The sequence below is a fragment of the Pseudochaenichthys georgianus genome, unplaced genomic scaffold, assembly GCF_902827115.2.
Source record: "Pseudochaenichthys georgianus unplaced genomic scaffold, fPseGeo1.2 scaffold_447_arrow_ctg1, whole genome shotgun sequence".
NCBI classification, from domain to species: Eukaryota; Metazoa; Chordata; class Actinopteri; order Perciformes; family Channichthyidae; genus Pseudochaenichthys; species Pseudochaenichthys georgianus.
Window position 1 is genome coordinate 214,383 of NW_027263012.1, and position 18,118 is coordinate 232,500.

The 18,118-nt window shown below is 43.8% G+C and overlaps 3 protein-coding genes across 3 annotated transcripts in view; 1 reads left to right on the plus strand and 2 right to left on the minus strand.

The window, feature by feature from the left end:
• flvcr1 (FLVCR choline and heme transporter 1) overlaps window positions 1-2,281 on the minus strand; it is a 26,794-nt gene extending 24,513 nt beyond the window's left edge. The window contains exon 1 of the mRNA XM_034078591.2: window positions 1,390-2,281. Within this exon, the coding sequence (XP_033934482.1) occupies window positions 1,390-2,079 (690 nt within the window). The 5' untranslated portion in view covers window positions 2,080-2,281. The remainder of the gene's footprint in view (window positions 1-1,389) is intronic.
• On the plus strand, window positions 1,726-11,436 carry spata45 (spermatogenesis associated 45). The gene is made up of 3 exons (XM_034078592.2): window positions 1,726-1,815; window positions 7,459-7,796; window positions 11,335-11,436. The coding sequence occupies exons 2-3, from the start codon at window positions 7,556-7,558 to the stop codon at window positions 11,352-11,354; spliced, it is 261 nt and encodes an 86-aa protein (XP_033934483.1). The 5' UTR covers window positions 1,726-1,815; window positions 7,459-7,555; the 3' UTR covers window positions 11,355-11,436.
• Window positions 11,437-11,801: 365 nt separating this feature from the next.
• Window positions 11,802-18,118, minus strand: part of tatdn3 (TatD DNase domain containing 3) — a 10,945-nt gene continuing 4,628 nt past the window's right edge. The window contains exons 5-10 of the mRNA XM_034078593.1: window positions 16,126-16,188; window positions 14,254-14,363; window positions 14,085-14,140; window positions 13,907-14,019; window positions 12,506-12,586; window positions 11,802-12,419 (exon numbers count right to left, since the gene is read on the minus strand). Coding sequence (XP_033934484.1) covers window positions 12,267-12,419; window positions 12,506-12,586; window positions 13,907-14,019; window positions 14,085-14,140; window positions 14,254-14,363; window positions 16,126-16,188 — 576 coding nt within the window. The 3' untranslated portion in view covers window positions 11,802-12,266. The remainder of the gene's footprint in view (window positions 12,420-12,505; window positions 12,587-13,906; window positions 14,020-14,084; window positions 14,141-14,253; window positions 14,364-16,125; window positions 16,189-18,118) is intronic.

Sequence of the window (18,118 nt, forward strand, 5' to 3'; positions counted from 1 at the left end):
GGCTAGAATATGTGAAAATAGTGCCATATTCTGCCATGCCTGTAGAAATGTTGGGTCAAAAATAATGCATACAATAGCACAGATGCCTTCACCACGAATGGCTACACAAAGATCTCATATCCCAAGCTTATCAACAAGCTAATGTTGCAGCTGAGATGATCTCCAGGTCACAAAGTCAACCAGTTTTCAAGGACAGTACATGTTCTCTTCCCAGAGTATATGATGGGACCAAAGTGATGATGGTTTTAATAATACTTTTGCTTTTCAATGTTTGCCATTTCAAACCATGAGCTGGTTCAAATAATATGTGCCTTGATTTACAAAATGTTCTCATTTGTTTTATCAGTAGTTGTGAAGCTGCTGTGCTTTTCTTTGCCACACTTTGGACTGGATGAGATATTTCAGGATTGCACTTTTAATTCACTTGAAATGTTCTCACTTGCTTGGTTTCAAAACATAACAAAGGCCATAATCTGTTCATTGGGACCATCAATGCTATTTTTCATTGCTGTTGCCACTACTGCTGCCCCCCTGTAACCTCAGAGGCACCCTGAGTCCTGTTGTTCTGGAGCCGGGCCTGCACAGGGCCACATGCTAAACACACTACAGAGCCCATTCCGTGTCCTGTTATTATTCACTTCCTGTCTGTCTTCTTCTGGTGATTTATCTGACGTCCAGCGCTCCGTCTTTTAACCTCTTTTCCTTTCTCTTTCTGGATCCTCCTTAGCAACCTTCATTAGAGTCCTTGACAGCGGTCTGTACTGCTGTATTAACAACATGTTAAGAAGTTACAATCAGAATGGAGTATTCAACTAAGCCGTGTAATACAAGTTGTTAGTAGCCTAAGGGCCTACACAGTTGTTATGCTAAACCATATTGCCCTTCACTGGGTGTATAATGAGCTGCACTAAACCACATTTTAGCATTTAAAATACCTAGCCATTCTTTTGCGGTTATTTTGGTGAAAGTAACTAAAAAGTAACTAAAGTAGTGTAACTCATTACATTTCAGAGACAGTAATTTTGTAATGTAACTTATTACTTTCAAAAGAGAGTAATAAGTAATATGTAATATATTACATTTTGGAAGTAACTTGCCCAACACTGCTACTCACTGAGGAAGCATTGTGTTAGGCTTGACTATTATTTATTATTTGACTAGTCTATTCTGCTGGCAGTACTGGAAGAAAGTAATAAAGATATATTGAACTTCAGTGAATACTAAAATAATATAACATTTTCCCAAAATAGTCATCTCACACACACACACACACACACACACACACACACACACACACACACACACACACACACACACACACACACACACACACACACACACACACACACACACACACACACACACACACACACACACACACACACACACCTGGTTCCCCAGCACGGCCACGGCACAGGCAGTGGACACCTCCTTCGGTCCGAACCACACCGAGGCGACCCGGGACGGCAGGCCGAGGATGAACACCTGCGCCACGGAGCAGATCACCTGCGCGCCCACGGTGACGCCGAACCGATCCTGACTCACGCTGGCACACTTCATCCACGCGCCTGCGCAGTTGAGTCCGGCACCGAGCAGGGCCGTGAGCCGAAGACCCTTCCGGTCCAGGAGCCAAGTGGCCGGAAAGATGAGGGGCACGTAGGTCACCATGTAGACGATGGAGAGCAAGTCCACCTTGTCGCTGGTCACGCCGTAATAGTGCATGAACACGTTGGTGATGATGCTGTACTGGATCCACTGGAAGGCGTTCGAGAGGGAGTACAAGCTGAACACCGCGAGCACGGCGAACCGGCGCAGGTACAGTTTGGTTTCCAGCCTCGCACCGTGTTTCTCCTCCTCCTCCTCGCCTCCTCTTCCTCCGTTAGGAAGCATCGCCTCTCTCTCCTCCGCCGGCGGCACGTCCTTCTCCTGCGCCCCCTCCGGTGCTTCCTCCGCCGCGGCTACGTATGGAGGTTCCGCGCATCGCTCCGTGTCTCCCTCCGGTTCCGGGATCTTCTTCGTCACGGTGATGTCGTCAGGTGCGCCGGAATGAAGCTCCTGTACGAGCTCACCGGCCACCATGCTTGCCGTTTTCTCTTATTTCCCTACGCGATGTGAAGATGATATCAGAAATACAGGAAGCGCGTGCTGGTTTCCTCATTCAGTTATGATGATAAAATGCGATATCATAAAGGGGCAGTTACACGTTAAGAACACCCAGCGCAACAGCCATCACAAAACATCCGACTATGCTATCTCCGACACCTCTTCTCCAGCATGCTGCCTCCCTGTATGAGTGTGTGAGTCTCTCTCTCTCTCTCTCTCTCTCTCTCTCTCTCTCTCTCTCTCTCTCTCTCTCTCTCTCTCTCCTTTGTTCCGCCGACGCGGGCACATGCCTTCCGATGCCGATGAGCCAATAGTAGAGCAGCTTGCGGTATTTCACTACTGCCTCCTTGATGGATGAATGGTAATCGGCAGAGGTGGGATAATTAATCAGATCCTTTACTAAAGTAAAAGTAGAAATACTTTGTCTCAAAATCGCCCATAAGTTCTAAATAAAAAATATAACCGTCAAAGTATAAAATAATGCCATTTATTTAAAGAGGACCTTTTCTGCTGATGTTCAGGTGTATATCAGTATGTAGTGTCTCTACTTTAAAGAGTCCTCTCCTGCTGATGTTCAGGTGTATATCAGTATGTAGTGTCTCTACTTTAAAGAGTCCTCTCCTACTGATGTTCAGGTGTATATCAGTATGTAGTGTCTCTACTTTAAAGAGTCCTCTCTTGCTGATGTTCAGGTGTATATCAGTATGTAGTGTCTCTACTTTAAAGAGTCCTCTCCTGCTGATGTTCAGGTGTATATCAGTATGTAGTGTCTCTACTTTAAAGAGTCCTCGCCTGGTGATGTTCAGGTGTATATCAGTATGTAGTGTCTCTACTTTAAAGAGTCCTCTCCTGCTGATGTTCAGGTTCATATCAGTATGTAGTGTCTCTACTTTAAAGAGTCCTCTCCTGCTGATGTTCAGGTGTATATCAGTATGTAGTGTCTCTACTTTAAAGAGTCCTCTCCTGCTGATGGTGTATATCAGTATGTAGTGTCTCTACTTTAAAGAGTCCTCTCCTGCTGATGTTCAGGTGTATATCAGTATGTAGTGTCTCTACTTTAAAGAGTCCTCTCCTGCTGATGTTCAGGTGTATATCAGTATGTAGTGTCTCCACTTTAAAGAGTCCTCTCCTGCTGATGTTCAGGTGTATATCAGTATGTAGTGTCTCTACTTTAAAGAGTCCTCTCCTGCTGATGTTCAGGTGTATATCAGTATGTAGTGTCTCTACTTTAAAGAGTCCTCTCCTGCTGATGTTCAGGTGTATATCAGTATGTAGTGTCTCTACTTTAAAGAGTCCTCTCCTGCTGATGTTCAGGTGTATATCAGTATGTAGTGTCTCTACTTTAAAGAGTCCTCTCCTGCTGATGTTCAGGTGTATATCAGTATGTAGTGTCTCTACTTTAAAGAGTCCTCTGCTGCTGATGTTCAGGTGTATATCAGTATGTAGTATCTCTACTTTAAAGAGTCCTCTCCTGCTGATGTTTAGGTGTATATCAGTATGCAGTGTCTCTACTTTAAAGAGTCCTCTCCTGCTGATGTTCAGGTGTATATCAGTATGTAGTATCTCTACTTTAAAGAGTCCTCTCCTGCTGATGTTCAGGTGTATATCAGTATGTAGTGTCTCTACTTTAAAGAGTCCTCTCCTGCTGATGTTCAGGTGTATATCAGTATGTAGTGTCTCTACTTTAAAGAGTCCTCTCCTGCTGATGTTCAGGTGTATATCAGTATGTAGTGTCTCTACTTTAAAGAGTCCTCTCCTGCTGATGTTCAGGTGTATATCAGTATGTAGTGTCTCTACTTTAAAGAGTCCTCTCCTGCTGATGTTCAGGTGTATATCAGTATGTAGTGTCTCTACTTTAAAGAGTCCTCTCCTGCTGATGTTCAGGTGTATATCAGTATGTAGTGTCTCTACTTTAAAGAGTCCTCTCCTGCTGATGTTCAGGTGTATATCAGTATGTAGTGTCTCTACATGTCTCCTTGCTTTAATGTTCAAAAAGCTCTTTAGTCTTCTCATACTGTCTGTGCTGCAGCACCTCTTTTCACCCTCCGTCTGAAACCAGAGCCCAGTCTGCTCTGATTGGTTAGCTGGCCGGCTCTGTTGTGAGTGGTCAACCGCTTAGAGATGTCCCGCCCCTTAGCCTATCACGTACAATGTGTCGGAGCGCTAGCCAATACAAGTGCGAGTGTTACGATGTGATGTCATTATGTGCAGGAAGTAAACAAAGGAGTCCAATGGAAGCAGGAGGTGAGTGTGTGAGAGAGAATACATGATATCAGCCCAATGAACTCGGAGGTTCTTCATGAACGGAAGTGGTTAAGCCCGCACATCGACGGATAGAAAGAACTCACACATTTTAAAAATCACTTCAATATATCATGGGGCAAAGAAAATTCATCATTTGTTTCGCTTGAATACACCCTCGCGCTTTTTGTTTTGGAAGCAACAATATTTTCTTTTAAGTTTTAATCGAGTGATTTTATTTCTGTTCAGTTTTTGACTACAAAGTTGGTAATTGAATCTCTGAGTTCCCGGTCCTGCCTCCTGCTCGGTTCTGTTCTCTCCGTGAGCCTCTCCATGTGCTCAGGCCTTGATCTGCTCTAATCCTGATCATCCTTTGACCCAGTGGGACTGAACCGCCAGTCTGTTCCCACAGGAAGCTCACTCAAGAGCTGCAGGTAGTACACACTTGGTCGTAGGAAGGTGGTTCCCTTGATAAAAAGGAATGGGATTTCTCTCTTAAAATAAGATAAGACAGGGGTGTCAAACTCAATTTCTTCGCGGGCCACATCAGCATTATGGTAGCACTCAAAGGGCCGGTTGTAACTTTAAGACCATATATCAAAATATATAAATATTTAATATATATAAAATAATGTATTATATAACATTAGGGCAAATAAAAAGGCAAATTCTAAGAAAAAATTAATATTTTCAAGAAAAAAAGTCAAATTCTGAGAAAAAAAAAATCAAATTTGAGATGCATTGTGGGATATGTAGTTTATGGGCAACGTACTTCTGTAAATCGGCATGTAACCGTATAATAAACATATTATATTCTTTGCAATCTCTTGAGGGGCCGCATGAAATGAAGTCGTGGGCCGGATTTGGCCCCCGGGCCTTGAGTTTGACACCCCTGAGATAAGATAAGATAAAATGTACTTTATTATTAATCCGGATTTGGGAAAACAATTGTTTTGTTACAGCAGCGTAAAACAAAACAAGGCGTTAATAATAACACATTAACAGAGTAGACATAAACAATTCTAAAATAGAAGCATCAGAGAGCAGGAGGAATATACAGATGGCCGTGAAGATAACACATCTGTCTGACAAATAAAAACACGATTGAAGTGCTTTTGGATTCTTGTAAAAGGTAACCTTGTGGAAGTGTATATTTATTCATTCTGTTCAGCCAGATCATCTTCACACATAAACACCACTTTAAAGAGGCCCTGTTATGCTGTCTGGGGTTTTCTCTTTCCGGTGTTTTAGTGCATGTAAATGGTCTGCAAAGGCTCAAATCCCTGTGTGTCCAGAGGCTTGTATGTACATTTCCCGAAAATGGTATTTGATAGTAAGGAGTTATAACGGTGTGTGATGGCCCGATGGGTTCAGGAGGTGGCTGTGCCGTCTGTGTTGTGGTGGTTGCAGTGACTCAGGGCACCCGGGTCTGGTGCCCCATGCAGCCATTTAAAGCCTCTCTGTCCTCTCTCTGTCCTCTCTGTCCTCTCTCTGTCCCCTCTCTGTCCTCTCTCTGTCCCCTCTCTGTCCCCTCTCTGTCCTCTCTCTGTCCCCTCTCTGTCCTCTCTCTGTCCCCTCTCTGTCCCCTCTCTGTCCTCTCTCTGTCCCCTCTCTGTCCTCTCTGTCCTCTCTGTCCCCTCTCTGTCCCCTCTCTGTCCTCTCTCTGTCCTCTCTCTGTCCCCTCTCTGTCCTCTCTCTGTCCTCTCTCTGTCCCCTCTCTGTCCCCTCTCTGTCCTCTCTCTGTCCCCTCTCTCTCCTCTCTCTGTCCCCTCTCTCTCCCCTCTCTGTCCTCTCTCTGTCCCCTCTCTGTCCTCTCTCTGTCCCCTCTCTGTCCTCTCTCTGTCCCCTCTCTGTCCCCTCTCTGTCCTCTCTCTCTCCTCTCTCTGTCCTCTCTCTGTCCCCTCTCTGCAGGCACTCTGGTTTTTGTTGAGTATATTATGAGTTTCTTCAGTTGCTTTACTTTGTGCAATTCAACACACACACACACACACACACACACACACACACACACACACACACACACACACACACACACACACACACACACACACACACACACACACACACACACACACACACACACACACACACACACACACACACACACACACACACACACACACACACACACCACACACACACACACACACACACACACACACACACACACACACACACACACACACACACCTCACCCTGTATTTACATTACTGATACCACTGACATCCACACCTCATACTTTAGTGGTTTTTAACTTAATTCATTTGGTTTTGCTAAAATAAACATGTTGTTAACCGTCGACATGGTGTGTCTCCTCTTTGTGGTGGCCTTTTGAGCCGGGTCGTAACACGGGGACTTGTTTGGAGAGCTTCTTCTCCTGCGGCTGCATCACATACCCCCTTTCGCATGTAAGTCCTCCTGTTGCATCGGTCTATCTCAGGAGGGTCAAATAACCTCAGTGTCGTCGTGGGTTGAGAAGTGAACTCTCACTCTGTCTCTGTTTCCAGGTACCAAGAGGAAATAATATAATAATAATAATAATAATAATAATAATAATACATTTTATTTTTAGGCGCCTTTCATGACACCCAAGGACACCGTACGTTTAAAAAAAAAAAAAAAAAAAAACTAAATAAAAAATAAATAAAATAAGAATATGTATGTTGAAAATGCATGTAGCTTATTTGATACTGCAGTTATTCAAGGTAATATTCTGTATTTAATTGCATTTTATGATGCAATACGTTATAATTAATTGTATATTTTTGTCAAAAGGTTCAATACATGTTTACATTTCCAAAAAGTATAATTTGTTCTGCTCACTTTTTGATGGTTTTGGCTTCAGGGGTAAGAAGAGTAAACGGTGGGGGGGAAGTGTTAGTATTTTCTCATTTGTAAGTATATAAGGGAGGCAACTTTATAATCCATTTGTTGGCTCCTAACTTTTCTACAAGTAACACTAGTTTACAATATTACTGCATCTGTTATTGTGTTTTATGTCTGAGCAAAACATGGGAAACAGATAAGTCTAAAATATCTTTCAGCTTTAACTTGTTGAGAGATAGTAACTCATCTTCCCAAACACAACATATCTTTGACTCTCTACTTCTTCAGGTTTCCCGTTGCCATGTAAACAACAGCATCAAACACTGACTGCTCCACCATGGATCATTCACTGACTAAAACGGTCAAATACATCTAAATAAGAAACATGTCTGGAGCAGAGCCTCGGGCTCTGAGGGAGCTGAACGTGCGGAGGGAGACGTGGTGTCGCGTGGAGGGGAACCCCCATCAGGAGTGGGAGCGGCGCGAGAGGAGACACTACCGGAAACACCTGCGCAGCACCGCGGGACTCCTCAAGTCTCTGCCCGCAGGAGAGACCCGCAGCCCGGCCGGAAGAGAGGGAGCACCACCCTCTCATCTACCGGAGAGGAGGCACTTCGAGGAGAGCTGTGAGGAGGCTTTTATTTCCTGAGATACTTTACAGTACATTACATTACATGTTACTTGTTAGACGCTTTTATCCAAAGCGACTTCCAGGGCTGCCAACCCTCACGCATTGAGCATGAGAGTCACGCAATTAACCCATATCTCACGCACTCACGCCACACATGCCTTTCCCCAGGGGCGGCGGGTGCTGTAGGCTAGGGAAGGCTAAGGCCTTCCCAAATATTTGTGTCACTGCATCCTGGTAAAATAAAAGTATAATGTATAATGTTTGTGTCTTTGACATTAGCGCTGCTCTGCAGCCACCTGTGCCCTGTACTACGGAGCCAGTTCAAACCCTGGATATGTTGGAGTTATCTTCACTAACCCTAACAAACGAGATCTCGACGCTGGTTAATATCAACTCGGTAAATCAAGCCAGGGCTTCTCTCACCAGCTGAGAGCGCGTTCACGTGAAAGGGGCGGGGTGTACTGACAGCGCAGGGTCATCCTTCATTAATGAAAAGTAAACTTAAACATCCATGACTTAAACATAATAATCCAGGATACAAGCCACCTGCAAGGTGAATACAGAACGACTGGTTAAAACATAAATAAACTACCGAGTGTTTGAAAGCGTATAGTATTATGATATCACTGCCCCGTCTAAGACACGAGTGGATCTGACTTTAATTACATTCGAGTTGAGTGTTTCGTTAAAATAATACTTCTGCATACAGTATGTGACACTGAGTGTTGCACGGCCAGATACGGCTCAGCTGACTCAGATCAGGAGATAATATAGGCTATGATATTATATGATCGATGATCTGATTGAATGTGATATGAATGATAAGTGCGACACGTCGGCGTCTTCTCTGCATACAGTTTAAACTCTATTTCCTTTCCCCTGTAATATGACTTGATAGATTTAAACTCCGCACACTGAGCTCTGATTGGTCAGCAGGCGGTGCTTTCACTGAGTTGATCTCTTTTCTATAGACGCCGGAGGCGGGCAGCGTCAGGTAAAAAAAGTGATTTAGCCTTCCCACACCTGAGCCTCACGCGCCGCCTATGCCTTTCCCCACGCTAAGTTTTCGTCCAAAATAAATGTATATAAAAATAAAGTGAAGGAACCACAGGGCCGTCCCTGGCCAACTTGGGGCCCCAAGCCACATTGTGAGATGGGCCCCCAAGCCACATTGTGAGATGAAGCCCCACCGACAGGAGCGAACAGGGACGTGCACAGACATTTGGAGGGGCTATTGCTCTAAACTAGAAAAAGGACCCCCCCCCCCCGAAAACGTAAGAACTTTTTTTATAAAAAAAAAAAAATGAAAACCAGAAAAAATAAATGTTGCGGTCCAACATATAAAATAAACTTGCAGTAACGGTAAGGTATATAATTATTTATTTAGTATTCCATAACCTAAGAACAGAGATGGTTAAACTAAAGTAGAGACATGGCAGAAATCCTACACTGAAGCGGGACAGTGAAGAGTTCTCCGTGAGAGGGCGATCAAGAAAAGAGAGCGAGCGGTGAGGGAGTTTACGGAGCAGATGAAAAGACACAGAAAGACAGAAACACAATAACAAGTATATTTTAGGTGGTTTTTTGTAAATAACCGACGGTGTCAAGAGGAAGTAAAGTCCCCTGGTTTGTCCCCTACTCTAACTGCCATGAGAAAACTCAAAATCAATTTAAGCATATTTAAAAACGGGAACATTTCCGGGGACAGATTGACCCGGGGATTGGCCACCAAAGGCAGGCAGGCACGTGATCACCATAGCCACATGAGGCCGGACCGGACTCGGGGGGCTTCCCTTTGCTCTCAGCTGTCAGATTGTAAACAAAGTCACGTGACTGGGGGCAGATGACAGCGCTGACAAGGTGTGTTTTATTGCAGCGAGACTCTACAATACTAATTATGAGCTTATCATGTTTATTCGGCCACAACAGAAAAAAAGACTTTCGCTCTCTCCAGAGGGGCAGGTCAGCCAAAAGGTTCAAAAGGGCCGTTGCCCGGGCAACATTAGCCCGTACCTGTGCACGTCCCTGGGAGTGAACCATTTTTTTGGAAACAAAGTACTTTGCAAATATAATTCCTGATTATTATTATTATTATTATTATCAACAGTTACTTTGTTATCCAGTGAGGTAAATGTGCATGTATGTCGTTCAGTATGCGTTTACAGGTGAATACGTCAGCATTTCCTGGATGCAAAGTCATCGACAAGGTCATCGTATGACAGCTGCTGTGCCAACTGTGCGTTGATGCTTATGATAGCCAGGCCACTTAAGCGTTCTTGCCCATGACGACCGGAGGTAAGTCTTCATAAGCTTCAGTTTGGAAAAGCTTCTCTCAGCAGACGCAACCGTAACAGGACGAGTTACTGCGATGCGGAGGGCAATCCAGAGATGTGGGTACAGTTCCTGTAACTCGCTAGTGGCATCTTTGGGAGGTTGATGATCTCCTGGACCAATGCAGACAAGACATCCATCATTCAAGCACACTTAAGATATGCTTTGATCTTAATAGTGCACTACAGAATGAATATAGTGAAAATACTAGCCTCAAAAAGATTGAAAATATAATTAATTCAAATAAACTACTTCTATTAATAATCATAATCATAATCAAGAAATACTTCTTTGCTAAGGACGCTTTTTTTACTGAGATACTTCTTTAGACATAATGCAGGGGAAGGTACAGTGCTTGTGATTTATTAAAGCAGGGGTGTCAAACTCAAGGCCCGGGGGCCAAATCCGGCCCGCGGCTTCATTTCATGTGGCCCCACAAGAGCTTGCAAAGAATATAATATGTTTATTATACGGTTACATGATGATTTACAGAAGCACGTTGCCCATAAACTACATGTCCCACAATGCATCTGAAATTTGACTTTTGTTCTTCAAAATATGCTTTTTTTCCTCAGAATTTGATTTTTATTTCAAAATGTCACTTCTTTGTTTTTACAGAATTTGGCTTTTCTTTTTAGATCATTTTGTGACATTCTTACTGAAGAGACTTGACCTAGACTTCTGCTTTAAGAAGTAGTTAATTATGAAGTTATTACCCGATGCGATAATAATCCAATGCAGTTGCAATAATATAATACATTATTTTTTATATATATTAAATATTTATGTATTTTTATATAGTCTTAAAGTTACAACCGGCCCTTTGAGTGCAACCATAATTCTGATGTGGCCCGCGATGAAATTGAGTTTGACCCCGCTGTATTAAAGGATATTAACAATAAGCCTGGTTGATGCACCTGGACCCTAACCTGGGTGCACCAATAAAATAATGCAAAAAGAAGAACGACAGGAAAACGGCCAGCATTAATGTAGGACACACAATTTCTATTTAACCTGCATAAAGATGTTTAGTGATTATTTATGTATTTATGGCACAAAGGTCGAAAACACACCTGGTTGCTATCCTGGCTCCTAAATGGCTTTGGATGAAAGCGTCACCCAGTGATATGTACTGTATTATCTCGGTCAGGGCGTTGTATGGCATACTGTTTGAATCTGACACGCCTGTTTGTCTTCTCCAGATGAATCACAGCTGGCGTAAGCTGCCTGACGGGAGCTGATACAACAAACATCTGAACCCACGGCAGCTTTAATAAATAAATAAAACACATACTGTAAAACAATACCCAAAGGAAGTGAAGCCTTTGCTTTTAGGTGTACTTTGTCTGGAGGATCTGTGTGTGACTAAAGCTCGTGTTGCATTTTAAACTTGAACACATGTTAGCAGGGGCGGACTGGGACTAACAAGAAACTCGACTGGCCCAACTCGGTACCGCTAGTCAATTGTCAACGGGTGGGGGGTGCTAGTGAATTGTCCGACCGGCCCACGTCGGTATTCCCAATGGCCAGTCCGCCTGGCTGTTAGCGAGTTAGCAAAGGTTCAATATCTCCATCACTATTGTCAATTGCCTTGACAACCATTCGGTCGGGATGAATGATTACAAACTATATATTTTCACTTTTTATTTCAAATCAATTGCAGGTCCTGCTGGGCAGAAGTTCCACAATTGGATACAACACAAAATATAATCACTAAATCCCAGTCAGAGTAGCTGTGTATTGAGCTTAATGCTAATATAGTATGCTAACAAGCTTTGATGACCGAAAGTGTGAAATGTTATCATGCTAAAGTCAGTGTTAAGTAAGTGTTGTGCTATACAGATAGTCGTATTTATGTAGCAGGATACATACGGTAAGTAGGTTTTGTTAGCAACAGTTAGCATGCTTAATTTAGCATTAAGCTAAGATAAGAAAGATATTTTTTCATGGTTCAAAATTGGACAAAAGCAGCATTTCGTTGCACAACCTTGTGTTATACAATTACAACAAATGACCCTTGTATCTTTGCGACACAGCTGTGCCTACAGAAGATGCTAATGCTAAGGTTCGTTTCCAAACACAGGACAGATGCGTCTGTTGCCTCTGGCGCCCCCCTCAGGCCAAAGCTCACACGTCAGAGACTTATATGCCGCGTGTGAGTTTGAGCCTTTGGGAAAAGCCTGAGTGCGTTTTGCGCGGTGACGATCTGAACAGTTTGTGTCGACAGACCTTTGACGTCAGCGATGTGTCGGCAGCACAGAGCGATGTGACAGGGCTCGTTCCGCTCCTGGGAGACAGGAGGAGACGGGAGGAGGTTGAGAAAGAGAAACGCCTGCAGCTGAGAGGCAGTCTGAGGAGTCTTCTGAAACTCACGTGCTTGTGGAGCCCGAGAGCAGGAGAGTCCGTTTCCAGACAGATGTGCTCCAGAGGGATCTGCTTGATCAGGTTGTCTCTCTGTGAGGGGAAACGACTGATGGAACAGAAGTCAAGCAGATTCTCTCTCATGCTGCTCGTCTTCAGAGGCAAGGCAAGTTTCTTTCACACCTTTCAACACGAGGCAACTCAAAGTGCTTCACAGTGGAGATGTAAGTCTTGTGTTTCTTAATTCATTAGGTTCCATTGCACAGAGTACAGGTGCCAAGACGTCTACATGGAGATTATCATCTAATGAGAAGCGTGAAGATAATCAGTGATAATAAGGGAGGCTGTGGCGCAGTGGGTAGTGCGCAAGTGTTGGGAGCACAGGTTCAAACCCCGCTGCAGTCAGCATGTCGTTGTGTCCCTGAGTCGCTTCACCCCAAAGTGCTGCTGTGGGGATTGTCCACAGCGTTGAGTATGTAAGTCGCTTTGGATACAAGTGACATGTCATAACTAAATACAATGAAATATAACATCCAGGAATAGGAACGCGGTGTCTCGTGTTTTGACCGTACTTTTTGTTTTAACACGTCAAAGATTTTTCAAAAAATGCTTAAAAAAGGGATTTCTGTTGCACTTTTAACGGGATATATACACCTGTTAACGCTTTAACATAGTGTAATCTCTAAATAATCATTAATGTATATAAGTAATCGGAGTATCTAGTGTTTTTACCCTGGGGAAAGCTGCTCTATTTTACAATTAATGAAAATAAAAGATAAAAAAAGGAAAGCAATGTTAGAAATATAAAAATAATTTAATGGTGCCACATGCAGAGCACACAGTGACATGTGTTCTCTGCTTTTAACCCATCCAGCACCAGGAGTCTAGCACTAGGAGCAGTGGGCAGCTATTGTACAGCAATGGGAGTGGGGGGGGGGAAGTGGGATGTACAGTGCCTTGCTCAAGGGCACCACAGCAGGACAGGAGGTGAACTGGGACCTCTCCAAGTAGCAGTCCACACTCCATATTTCACGTCTGGTCGGGGACTTGAACCGGCGACCATACGGCTCCCAGTTCAAGCCCCGACCGACTGAGCCACTGCCGGACAGGTAAAGAAAGAATGTTAAAAAATATTATATAAAAACAATACAAAAATTTATTTAAATATAATAAGTGAAATGTCCGATAAAAGATAGTTAGAATTGAAGATAGAAGAAAAATATTTATATAAAAGATAAATATTTTCAGTTGTTTTTATTTGACTAATGTACCGGTGCTGATGACACAAGATATCAATTTAAATTCCTATATATATATATTTCTGTTTTTCTCTCCTCGTGATTCCTTAAATACAAAATCTATACGTTTCTTTTTTAAATCTTCCTACGAATGCAAAGTGCGAACCCCCCCCACCTGGTAGTTCCTGCAGACTGCGGGGGGGAAGGAGAAGAAGAAACCGGCCTTCACTCCCTCCAGAGCCACAGAGGGCTTCCCTGCAAAGTTATGAAGCAGCGCTCGACCGACACCTGGCGGGAAATCAGAAAGAAGTGAAATGTTAACTTTAAATATTAAAAACAAAGCGAACACTCACCTTGTTCTCTCATCGTCTCCATGGTGACTCGAGCAGCGGATCGCGAGTGGACGTTCCTGTGAAGAAAGCAGGAGACTGATTCGACCATCCCTTTAATGCTGTCTCTTACCCTTACAGTTATTGATCACATTTACATTCTATGTTCATGTATTTCTATGATGTGGCTCACACAGGCAGCTGCAGCTCCTTGGCGACGCCCAGCTGCTTGATGAAGACGCTCAGCTGGTCCTCTCTGTCCCGATGAGAGGGAGCACACCACGGAGTGAAGTCTAAACCAATCTGAAACAACCAAACACAACAGAATGACTGATTATATTCCAGCAGACATTACGAAGCCTCTGCAGGGACACTTGTTTGTTTTAAAACGATGTGATTGCTGTCAGGCACGGACGAGTAACTTCACTATCCTGAAATGTGGATGGAAAAAGTTCAAGAACATGTTTGGACTTTTTAAACATATTTGACAAACTTGACACAAAAGCCGCGTTCACACTGCGGTACTTTTCCCACAAAGGTTCATGCGAACTTAGTTCATGATCGCGTTCACACCAAAAAGAGCCGGTACTAAAATTAGTTCATGCTAACCTTTTTACCCCCTCGAAAGTCCCTGCTAGAGAGCAGGGACTTTCGAGTGGCTCTTTTGTGAGAAAAGAGCTATATTTCTGATTGGCTGGCAGATTGCAAACCACGCCCCGTAAAACTCCCAAATAGTTTTGTGAAGCCGCCATTTTATTATCCTCGCATTAGCATTATTAGCATTAGCATTAGCCCAGCGCAGAAACGCAGAGAGACTAACTTATGGCAACACAAAATAAAACATGGGAGCGGTGGAGATGAGGAGGTGTCGGCGTTCTGGCGATTTACTCGGAAGGCTTCAGTAGAAGCTGCTGGGACTCCCAGCAGCTTCTACTGAAGCCTTCCCCAACTTCGGGGACTTCCGGCCGGGGACTCCGGGCGGCAGTATACGCCGTGAAGAGGTTTGCGGCCTGCCAGTAAACCCAAAGCAGAAGAAGAAGAAGTGACGTCAGCGGCTTCATTTGCCTAATCCACCCTCAGGGACTTTTTCTGGTGTGAACGCGATCTGTACTTAGTGCATGAGAACTAAAGAGTTCTCATGAACTAAGTTCGCATGAACCTTTGTGGGAAAAGTACTACGGTGTGAACGCGGCTAAAGACTTTTCAATGCATAGACGTGGCAAAGATGTTACCGTAACACACATGGATGTAGAAGTCAGATCAGATTAGTCTTAGTGATGAGAACAGCGAAGTCCATTTTAAAGAGTGATGACAGACTGACAGATCACATGTTGAGTGCAGTGACCCACGAGGGAGTTGTGGAAACAGCAGTCCGACGGTTGATTGAGCCGTGTGGAGCCGGGGGTCTGCTCAGAACAACACACACATTCCTCACGGCCGCTGTGTGTGTGTGTGTGTGTGTGTGTGTGTGTGTGTGTGTGTGTGTGTGTGTGTGTGTGTGTGTGTGTGTGTGTGTGTGTGTGTGTGTGTGTGTGTGTGTGTGTGTGTGTGTGTGTGTGTGTGTGTGTGTGTGTGTGTGTGTGTGTGTGTGTGTGTGTGTGTGTGTGTTAGACTGTAACTGACTCATGTACTTAAAGAAAGATTAGGAGGAGAGTTGAACGTTTACTTTACCAGGAGTAACGAGACGACAGCAGTGTGTGTGTGTGTGTGTGTGTGTGTGTGTGTGTGTGTGTGTGTGTGTGTGTGTGTGTGTGTGTGTATAACATGTAATTAAAACCGTCTTTATCTAAGTTTGTATCGATCAAGTTAGATGTGTGGACCTTGAGAGTGGTGAGGGGTTAAGGAGAGAGACAGTACGGGCGAGGGAATTCATTACGTTGTTTTAATCCTGCCGTGGAATTACAGAATTAGAGGTGGTGTGTGTGTGTGTGTGTGTGTGTGTGTGTGTGTGTGTGTGTGTGTGTGTGTGTGTGTGTGTGTGTGTGTGTGTGTGTGTGTGTGTGTGTGTGTGTGTGTGTGTGTGTGTGTGTGTGTGTGTGTGTGTGTGTGTGTGTGTTCGTTCTACCTCTCCAATAGCCACGAGGCGTTCTCTGTGTTTGTAAAACAGCGGCAGGGCAGCGTCGAGATCCTGTGAAAAACAAATGTGAGTCTTTATCATAAATGTAACAATCTCCCTTCAGAGGCACATTTCTGTCACTTGCACCGTTGTCTTGCACTAATTTATCTCGTCACTATCTGCACTGCTCTTTAGTATATTGCATGTTGCATTGTTGGAGAAGCCTGGGACCTGAGACTTTCATTGCCAACACTTCGCTGGAGCTCCTGTGCATCTGACCGTGTGCTTTATTCAGATTAGTGTGTGACACTTGGTGGAACTCTAACCTGCAGCCTTTTTTAACGGTCTGTTTATCCTCATCCTCGATGATGGAAATAATGATATCACCTTGTTCAAATCACAACGAAACCAGGGAACACGTGTTAAGGACTCCCCTGACTGTAGGAGACCTGCCCTTAGAGCGAATCCTGGCTCAGCTGAGCGACTTCAACACCGCATCAAGACATTGGATCGATTACATTTCAGTGACTATTATTCAAGAGAGAGGGTGGAACTCTGAAGACTTAGTATTTAAAGGGAAACAACTCACCATTTAAACTTCACAAGAGCCTGTGCATTATGTCGTCAAATGGAGCTACTCTAAAGCAGGGGAGTCAAACTCAAGGCCCGGGGGCCAAATCCGGCCCGCGACTTCATTTCATGTGGCCCCACAAGAGCTTGCAAAGATTATAATACGTTTATTATACGGTTAGATGGCACTTTACAGAAGCAGGTTGCCCATAAACTACATGTCCCACAATGCATCTCGTTTTTCACACTGAAGAGAGTTGCAATTATTTACCCTGGACTTCTGCTTTCAGACGTAGATAATTACTAAGTTATTACCTTAACCCTAATTTTATATATCTATTTTGTATTTATATATGTATATTTATGTAGTTACATCCGGCCCTTTGAGTGCAACCATAATGCTAATGTGGCCCGCGATGAAATTGAGTTTGACACCCCTGCTCTAAAGGAAATGTTGCATACATTTTTCTACTTTTACAGGGTTGCCAACTCTCACGCATCTGGCGTGTGACACACGCTTTCACTCTCAATCTCACGCTCTCACGCTGCCCAAACTATTCTCACGCCAAAAACAAGAATACCGAAGACTAGAAACGGTTTTGAAAACTTTTGTCAGGTAGTGATCGTCTTCTCAATAGAACATCTTTGATAATGTCTTCTGGCCAATCAGAATCAAGATAATGTTGTTGCAGGAAGTCCCGACGGAGAATACTTTTGCTGTAGTTACAGTACATCTCTATATACATCGATAAGACCCCACGGTTTGATGATTGATAGGTGTGTGGGCTGTCTTCATGTTGACACACAGAACAATGGGGGCTATCCACCCTTATCCACCATGTAAAGTAACTCACAGCCTCTTCCCTCTTCTCTCTGTGAGGAGCAGCAGGTTCAGCTTTCAGAACACAGTAACAACAAACTAAAATGGCATTCATTTTTTTTTTTAAATATGTCGTGTAGTAATAGATTTATTTATTTTTCTTCTCAAGAGAGAACCAGAATGTGTATTTTATTAGTATTTTAAAAAATCTCCTGGGGGAGAATCCCCCCAGACCCCCTACAGGGGTTGGGCTTTCAGCAGGTCAACTCTTTCACCTGTGGGGAAGTTGCAGGATTGGCTCCAGGTCGCCCTTTTTATTTACTACAAGACAAATGTGCCTTTTATTTCATACAGTTCAATTTGGATTGAGACAGGGAAATAATCTAAACCTCACGCGTGGCGTTTCACTGTCAAGGGGAGCGTGTATGTAATTACATTGCAAATACTGACTTCACCCCACCGCTGTATGGGTTAGCCCTACCAGAGATTACCCAACACAAATACTCTCTGGCAACTGCCGACCCGTGTTGCGCATGCGCAGATCTAAGATCCAGTAGAAATGATAAAAAGTAAAAGTCTGCTGCTTATTGTTCTACTAGGCCAACATAGAGT

Excerpts from the sequence above, each read along its gene's own strand:
- spata45 (XM_034078592.2), top strand. The coding sequence starts at position 7,556 with ATGTCTGGAGCAGAGCCTCGGGCTCTGAGGGAGCTGAACGTGCGGAGG. Across the intron at positions 7,797-11,334 it reads GAGGCACTTCGAGGAGAGCT|ATGAATCACAGCTGGCGTAA; the intron begins GTGAGGAGGCTT and ends TGTCTTCTCCAG.